The sequence below is a fragment of the Symsagittifera roscoffensis genome, chromosome 1 (assembly GCF_963678635.1).
Source record: "Symsagittifera roscoffensis chromosome 1, txSymRosc1.1, whole genome shotgun sequence".
Classification (NCBI taxonomy): Eukaryota; Metazoa; Xenacoelomorpha; order Acoela; family Convolutidae; genus Symsagittifera; species Symsagittifera roscoffensis.
The window spans coordinates 7,222,384-7,231,451 of NC_087062.1; the positions used below are offsets into that span (position 1 = coordinate 7,222,384).

The following is a 9,068-nucleotide window of genomic DNA, read 5'->3' on the forward strand; positions in this document are numbered from 1 at the left end:
TTTATATACATATTTTCTCTTTTAAAAATTTGCCTCATATTTTCGCAGAATGGTCAAAATTAGAAACGGTAAACTTTGGTTCCTTTAATAACGAATTCAAGTTTCTATGCGTCTCCGTCACTCTTGGTCTGGAGATAACGAGTTCTCCTGGGACGGCTAAAGTTCTGGCTTCGAATTTGACAGGCACTGCTTTTTTCAAGCGGTACTTAAGCCGTTTAAAAAAGTTATGGGTTTATTTTTGCTTGTTTTGTCGGCTTAGTTGACAAATCGTAGAATTGTTTTTTTTGCTGTAAGAAGTTTACATTGTAGTTGCTGTTAGTGTTTTGGTTTATGTCGTATATTTTCTTGTTTTTCTTTCGCTCAAAACTTTTTCCTGCGCAAGTATTTGCTGATATTTTATCGTCCTAGAGATCTAATTTTGAGTCGTTTCAATGAAAACATTTTCAATGCTAATTTCTAGATAGCAAAACTGCTAAAATCTTTATAGAAATTATAGTTAGTTTTTTTATGGCAATGATTTTTCTTTTTGCTCTTTTTTCGGCTTGATAGGTTTCGTCCTGTTATATCGGCTTAATAGCCTTATTTTGCGTCTGTATGTTTTTAGGGCGAGGGGACTTAATAATTTTTTATTAGTCGTAAACTTTTTTGAATTTTTCCTGGCTTTTTTCTCAGCTTAATAGATTTCGGTCTGAATTATATTGGCTTATTAGCCCATTTTGTTTAATTTGACGAGCAAATAGAGTTTTGTTTGTGTGTTTTGAGGGTGAGGGAGACTTCTTAAATTTTTATAAGTTGTAAGTCTCGATTTTTTTGGCTTAAAGGGTTTCTGCTAAAAGTATTTTTGGCTTTGTTGCCGTTTCGTAAATTTTTCCCGATGCTTATTTCCCATCGTGCTGTCTTCGCATGTTTTTTTTCAAGATTAGCCTAATTTTTGATAGATCTAGTGTTTCGACATTCGATTTTTTCTGCAGCTTTTTTGTTTTGAATCGCAAGTGGTGCAAAAAATGCAGCTTCGCCTCTGTAAAAAATGTTGCGATCTTGTCCAGAGCGTTGAATCAACCTAAAAAGTTGCAAAGCATTGAGTTAAAAGTTAGTTGAAAACATATTGGTAAAATTTATGTGAACAAAACAAAAAAAAACAGGTTTGAAGCTAATTTACTGATAGTGCTCGATTTTAGCCTGTCATATCTTAATATGCTCCCTTTCCTAATAATATCGAACCAATTTCGAAGCATCCTCGTATCCGTTAAGGAAAACGACACAATTTTTGCGTAGACCCTTTTCTGTTCTTTGTGATAAAATAATACCGTCAAATTCTTTTTGCAGATGACAATCCGATAGCGAATGGACACCATGGTTCTAAAGCATCCCTGGGAGCCAACGAGAAAGACATATCCCAATTAGAAGTGGCGGGAAAAAAACTGGAGGATGACGAGGACGACAACGAGTCCGATTCCGACCAGGACACCTTCATGTTCGGCATGTCCAAGTTGAGGACTTTTTTCTTCTTCCTATCTCTGGCTCTTTTGGTGGCATTTGTGCTAGTTTTTGTGTTCGTATTGCCCTGTTCCGAAGGAGCCCAGATGGATGAGAGGACCAACACACTAACCCAGTCAGGTTGGTAGTGGACACTGATCTTGCAAAAGACTAAGCTGCATGTTGATTTTATCCCAGATGATCATACTGTTAGCATGTTGAAGGAAATTATAAACTGAAGTTGTGCTCAGTAGCGGATTTAGGGGGGGAGGGACGCCCTCCCCTCAGGAATTCGACCCCCTGCCGACCCAAAGGGTCCCCCCTTTGATCTATTTTGAGATATCCATTTTGGCTGACTGACGTGAAAATTTTTTTAAAGGAGCTTTCTGCGGCTTGAAAAATTTTTTTTAAAGGCAATCTATACTAATTGTAAGGGGTGAGCGCGCGCCGAAAAAACGCGATTTTTTGGTCGAAATTTTCCAAAAAGTGCCTAAAAACGCTTTTTTAAAATCTTTTTTTCAAAAATTTGCCTGCGGTGCAGAAAGTTTGGTCAAATTGGGGTCTTCAAAGTGGTTTGGGAGAGCTCAAAAAATCAATTTGTTTCGACCTAAAAAATAAAAAATGGTCGACAAAATTTTTTTGAAAATCCGCAAAATTCTCCTTGATTTCAAACTTATGCAAGGGGCCATGTTGTCTTGTAGCTTCTGGTGGATCAGTATCGCAACTAGGAGACATGGACGGAGACGCCAAAGATGACGTCGCTTTCTTCACTCCGTACGACCAAAACAAACCAGCAGACACTTCGAGCAACAGGAAACGACGCCAAGTCGAGGGGGAGGATTCGTCCAAGTGTGTTGTCGATGAGTCATACGTGGAATGTGTGGGGGAGATTTCAGTGGTGACGTCACAGACTGGCTCGCCTATTGGAGTGAGGCCAGTGGGATTGGAACCCCATGGATCCATAAAGTAAGTCTTCTTTCCTCGTCTTTCTTTCCTGTATTCTCCGGCATGTTTTCTTGAATTAACATTTATATTGATGACTCTGTTATTTGGTGGTCCGTTTTTCGTTTTGCAACATTACATTCGCATATTTGAATTAACGATATTTAGATGTAAAATTTGCCAAAGCGTGCTTATTCACGATCTTGGAAGTTTTTTGCTGCTACATAAACTTTTAAATACATCTTTTTTGGTATATTTCGGTTACAATTGCGGTACCTTGAGAAATTTCCAGTAGCAAAAACCTCGGCTCAGCAAAAAAAAAACATTCCCTTATATAAGGATGTTACCTAAAATGACTATTCTTAGACAAGACTTCGATACAGGGGCGGATTTAGAGGGGGGGAGGGGTAGGGGATATGACCCTTTGACTATCCAAAGGGTCCCCCCTTTGGTACTATTTTAAGCGCTCAATTTCGGCGGACCAACCCTAAAATTTTTCTGAAGTATTTAGTATTTATATACTATATACATTTGCTTCTTGATTTACACTTGCTTCTTGAAAGTTATTTCAATTTGCTAATAAAGTTTTCTTTTTTTTTTGAGTTGGGAAAGTATCTAAAAAGTTTGGCCAATTCAGGGTCTTTTTAGTGATCTGGGAGAGCTCGGAAAATCAATTGGGCCGGTCAAAAAAAAGAAGTCGTCGAGAAAATCCTAAATCCACCATCGATTTTTATAGATAATCTGCAATTCGCTGAAACGAAATTATTTTAGTTCGATTTGGAATTGGCATTAGGGTAGACATGTTAATTGTGCACAGGTGTGTGAGTGGCGGAGAACGCAAGAAAATGTGGTGTGCATTTGAAAGTGCAGACAAGAAGCACTACATGCTTGACATGAAGACCACCTCCAGCAAGTCCAAGTGTGAGTTGGAACACAAAATGCATGCTTCGCCAATTGAAGTTCTTTTTTAGTTGTTAAAACGGTATATCCACAAGGGAAAGGACCAACATACGAGCTATTTGGCTATTAACGGAGAACCGCTGTTGTGATCCTGTTTAAGAGCTACATGCATTTATTTGGTAATTTTTCTGGGCTGGGTAATGTTGCCTCACTCAAGCAACCATCTATTAATAGTTGATTTATACAGTTGCAAAAAAATTAAAAGCAATCTGCCAATTTTGAACAAATTTGCATGCAATCTTGAATTTTCAAGCGACCTTGAGACATAACTTTTGTGAGCAAAACTAGCTTTTGTATGGAGGATTTTTGATATTGGTAATTTGCTTTTTGAAATTAATTCTGTATTTCTACTTTTTGCTACCTATTTTAAGAACAGATCATTTTTGAATAAATTTAATTTTGATTGAAAAATATGGGAATCGTTTTTGTTTCGCAATGAATTCGAACTTGAGTCTGTAGCAATATACGAAACGGGGATGTATGAATTTTACTTGGTTCTGTTTATAGCTAACATGACAAGCGTTGTGGCCGAAGGATGTGAAGAATTCGACTTAATTCCTCTCTCAGCTGAAGAGTCCAGTGCCACTTACGGATTCCTACAGACGTGTCCGGTACGTCTTATCTTTTTAAGTTTATCTCTATGTTAACATTTCACGATTTTGTTTAATAAATTCTGATTGTAAATGAGCTTGAGCTTCAAAAATATATGAGTACAAAATCAAAATGATATGTTTTCTTTTACTTTTGCGACTGGCATGCGTTCTCAAGTTAGTGCTTCAACAGTAGTAGGCTGATTAATAGTAATGAACGTAGTGAAGACTCTTATAAAGGTCTTGCTGAATTTTTTTTCAGGAAAGCCTTAAAATTTGTTCACGCTCAATTTTGATTTTTCGCGGTTTGACTTGTGATTTCTTTTTAAGTTCAGTTCATTTTCCTTGTTAAAAGGAAGGCAAATTATGCTATCGAACAGCAAAAGTGTAAAGGTCGCAAAAAACGTGATCGACTTCTGATTTCGAAAATGGAAATTAATTATCAGATTTCCCAGCGAAATATAAGTGTTACGTATTGATCCAGTTTTCTCAAATTGGGTTAATTTTAACGAAAAAGGGTCCATCATAAATTGTTCTACAAATGCAAAGAATTTTAAGGCCATCTATTTTTTTCTTCGAAATTCAAAAGTTGAAGGTTTTTGATTTGAAAAATCAAGTCCGTTTTTTTTTTTCAGTTTCCTTGTGTTCATTAATCTTTTCCAACTGTCAGTTGGCTATGTTCATCATGATATCAATTGATAAATTTCGGATAGTGTAGTTACGCTTGCGATTGGCAAGCGTTATATTTAATGTGAATTTACTGAGTGGATGAAAATATTCGAAACCTTGAGGGATGTTAATCAGACTTCTAATTATTATGAACATCAACTTCTTTCAGACTTCGACAGAAGGTCACTTCATTGCGGCTCCCACTCTGACGAAACAGAAGGTGCAGCTGGCCGAAATCTCAGGCCACACTGTATTGGACCAGCACACTATTCTACACCAGACACGTGTGGTCACCCTATCGGCCAACGGCACTTCGGCATTCGCTATCACCTCTCATCTGCCCACGGTTAATGAGGAGGGAAAAGTTGAGATGAAGTTGGGTAAAAAGTTCAACTACGAAGTGAACCCAGAAGGGTAAGTTATAACATGTGTGTTATGACATGCACTTCTACTTGAGATCTGTCTTGAAGTTACTTCAGGAAAAATTAGCTGCTGTGGTAGCATACGAAATGTGTATGCCCAAAATCATCGGATTGGCAATTAATGCCGAAGTTTCAAAAATGGGCTTTAATTCTTTACGGAATAAAAAGTCACCTATTGAACTAGTTTTATCGAAATCGACTTATTGTAAGAAATAGGCAAATCTTAATTAATTCTTGCAACTCGAAGAGCTGTAAGGTGATACAATTTTTCGAAATGCGAAAATTGGAAAATGGTTGAAAAATCTTTTTTTTTCGGTTTCCTTGTTCGTTTACACTTTTCGAATTATCTGTTGGCTATGTTTTAAGATGATAATTTCCCCCAGCCTTGTATTTGAACATGAGGACACTATATAAATTAGAATTGATCAATTTTTTTTCGAAGAGACGTATGTTTATATTCAGAGAGTGGACTCTGTCTCCGTCTGCGGTGGGCTTTGTGATGTTCTCCACCCACCAGGTACTCGTGCCCAGAGGAAGAGATCAAAAGGAACTGTGGAAGATGGACATCCCACAACACACTGTGAAGTTAGTCATATTTTTACATGTTTACTTCACGAAAGACTTGTTATTTGGTGCTCAATTATGTTATCAGTAATCAGTAGAAACCTTGTGGTAGTTTTTTTTCTTGCTGTTAAACTGATTGAGTTTTTACTATGTTGACTTGGTTTCAATGTTTTTTTAAAATCAATTGGGTCTTCCGAAGAAGCTTTTATAACATCTCTATGAATCAATTGAGAAAACGGGCATGTTTCAGATCGGTAGCTAAGGATCGTGAGTCTAAGTATTCCCTGGTGGAACTGTGTGACGACAACCAGCCTCCTTCCACCTGTCACTATGCTCTGTACAATCTGGACCAGGAGGAGAGTGACAAGACAGCTCATGCGGAGACTGGAGACATTATCCAGTTCCATCTGGACAGTCAGATGCCAGTGGAGTACGTGGTGGGATCCCGGTTCAACTACTTCGTCGCCTGGCACTTCGAGGTATCTTTCAGTAAATCTGAAGACTTAACTAGATTTACCCATTTTTGGAAGACCATCCGAAAAGTGCACATTTTTTTGAAACCCGGTGGAGTTGTCTTCTTAGCAACCATATGACAACATTGGGCATAGATTTATGTGGGCAACTTAAGCTCGACAAAATTTATGGTTTTTAAATGCGCATCAATTGTTTTATCAGTCTGTGGAAAAAAAAACCTGTGTGTATTTAGGGCCTGAAAGAAGAATCACATGAAGAGACCGTCGAGAAGAAGCCAGAAGCATCTGCAGGCGAAGTTGAGGAGTCCAAGGAAGCGGACGCATCAGCGAATGACGTCACTGAGAAGAAGCGAAGACATACCGAAGGTGAAGAGAATCATTGCGAAGGACAGCAAGTAGTGGCCAGTATGCTAGGATTCACACATTCCTCAATGAACAGACCAGCTTTACTGTATAAGACAGTGTTATGTGACTCCAATCAACTCAGATTCGTGGGTCTCTCGGGACAGCTGGGAACGGAACCGGCTTACACGTTGGCAGTTGAAGGTACCGAGAGCACTTCCGTGTATGGAATTGCGTTGCCGCCTCTCTCCATGGTTAACAAGCAAGGCGCAACTTTGAATGGATGGATGTGATTAAAAAACTGAGTGAATGATGTGCCTCAGGATTAGTGACCGACATACGAAAAACAACCACTGCCCGACATGGTTGACTTAACAGAATATAAAATTATGGATTCATAAACAGTTAACTTTAGGTTATATCTATTTGTAGTTGGGCTAAATAATACACAGCACATTGCTACAAATCAAGTTTTTATTGGTAAATTGATTCTTGTTCTAGCTTAACAGCTGTACTAGAACTATGATTTTGAAAATTCATTTTCTATGTTGTTTAGCCCATAATATTACAAAGTAAATCGGAGAGGTGCTGTATTTAGCGTTTGGCGTTGATAGTTAAAGAATTTCAGCCTTTAGTTATCTTATTTTGAAAGACAAATGATATTAATTTCAAAGTAATGCAATCAGTGAAGCTTGATTAACTTAGGCATATATCCTACGAAGCTCTACGAAGCTACAAAATTGTTTAAAAAGAGAAGTAAATAGGAGCCATTGAATGGTTTAAATAAAAGTATATTGCAGATCAGCAAAAAGTTTCCATAAACAAAGTACTATTACATTATCGCTTCAAATCTTCAAATTTCTTCAATTAAGTTACATCTAATGAAACTTGTGACCCTAAGAGCATTAGCTAATTTGAAGGTTTGTGTGCACATTTCAAATATCTGGATCAACGTGTGATTTGAATAGAAATTGTGTTAAAATTATTGTTGTCTAAGTTTTCGTAATTTAGTTGCTGTAGATAAAATCAGTATTAATCTTTTTGAAATTAAATTTTCTGAAAATTTGAAGTTTTGCCTAATTAACAAATTGTTTATTTAGGTTTTAGAAACCAAAGAATGAGATAAACTGAGAATGCTGGTTATTCAATTTCAATTCGAAGCGGAAGCTTTGCAACAAGTGTAGAATATTCACAATACAGTCACCTTACAAAAAGTTGTTTTTCAAATTTTTTTTGCAGAAGCAGTTGATTTTAGCCAAGCATTTAGATAAAAAATAGTTTCCGTCTCAATGAACTAAATGAATACACTTAAGGTCTTGTGGTTAACTTCTTTCATTTTTTTCCGACCATTCAAAATGACAACTTTGTAATCGGATGTTTTTTAGTTTTTTCCTAAAATATTATAGCTAGCTTTAGCAGGGATCCTAGTTATCTTTTATTGAGACGTACGATTAATTTAGTGCATCCAGTTTTTTTTTCATCATTTTTTGCCTTCTTATGTTTTATGTTTGCGTTGTATCGCAAGTGGCGCGAAGCTCTGCTTCGCCTCTGTATTACACAATGCAACTGCCAGAAAAAAAAAGCTTTCACAAACTTAAAAATTTGAAACAAAAGTGATTATTCAACTGTGGAATGGCGCTGTTTTTTGTTGGCAGGTTTGTAATCTCAAAAAATGAGCTTGATAAAAGACAAACACTGAAATTAGTCAATTTCGTAGTAACCAGAGAAACCCGGTCAAAATTTGACAAACTCTGAAGTTTCTGTGCTTATGTTCTTAATTAAAGCTACAAGAAAAATCTCTCGGAGTTTTTTTTGTCTCTGTTGAAGTTTTTTCTAATTCTAATTTTTTCTAAAAGACTATACTTCTGATTTTTGCAATTTGGTCGAGTCATAATGAAAAAAGTTTCACCTGAGCTTTCCCATCCCATAAATAATGAATTGAATCGGTTTTTCCTACCTTGCAAACTTTTTCGCTAAAAAATGCGCTATTCTTGTGTTCATTGCGAGAATCATACTTTATAAAGCGAAGATGGGTTTTAGTTTTCGTGCGGAGGAGAGTTATAAACAAACATTTGCAGTGAATTTTCTGAAAAAAAAACAATGTTTAAAATTTTTTTAAGTTTGTTCAAAACTAAGTTTTAGTTGCTAAAACGCAAGGAGGAGTTTAAAATTTGTTCAAATTTTGCATGAGTTAGATAGTTAAAAGCTCTAATTTTTCTTTTGTATGCGAAGTCCAATTTCGCTTTTTTCCATATTTTAAATTTTTTAGTGAATAAGAAAATTTTCAGTTCGTTGAAATTTTTAAGTTTCAAATATGAAAGGATGCGATAGTTTGTTTTTGTTTTTACTCACTCATAATACTTGGCGAATGCTGTGAAAGTGCTATGTGCGTATTTTTTTTCAAAGTGCTATATTTATATGATTTCAGTTTGCAAAATGTTTAGAAATTGAATTACAGTTTTTGCAGAATCAACTCAATGAAAAACTAATGACCGACCCTTCAAAGTTTTCATATTAAGTCATCAGCATGCCTGCGCTCACCCCGTGTTTTTTATACAGAAACAAACGCTCTTTCCAACGTAATTCTTATAATTTAATGCTTGGGTTCAATATATTTGCACTGATCCAAT

At 36.4% G+C, this 9,068-nt stretch overlaps 1 protein-coding gene across 2 annotated transcripts in view; it reads left to right on the forward strand.

Annotated features, from left to right (window-relative positions):
- The window catches only part of LOC134857113 (uncharacterized), a 32,835-nt gene extending 25,911 nt beyond the window's left edge, over positions 1-6,924 (forward strand). Inside the window, exons 2-9 of one of the 2 annotated variants that reach the window (XM_063873480.1) lie at positions 1,327-1,617; positions 2,178-2,442; positions 3,236-3,339; positions 3,886-3,989; positions 4,807-5,051; positions 5,522-5,644; positions 5,874-6,102; positions 6,330-6,923. In XM_063873480.1, coding sequence (XP_063729550.1) covers positions 1,327-1,617; positions 2,178-2,442; positions 3,236-3,339; positions 3,886-3,989; positions 4,807-5,051; positions 5,522-5,644; positions 5,874-6,102; positions 6,330-6,731 — 1,763 coding nt within the window. In that variant the 3' untranslated portion in view covers positions 6,732-6,923. Of the gene's footprint in view, positions 1-1,326; positions 1,618-2,177; positions 2,443-3,235; positions 3,340-3,885; positions 3,990-4,806; positions 5,052-5,521; positions 5,645-5,873; positions 6,103-6,329 lie in introns of both variants that reach the window. The other variant, XM_063873481.1, reaches the window with a different exon arrangement.
- The last annotated feature ends 2,144 nt before the right edge of the window (positions 6,925-9,068 follow it).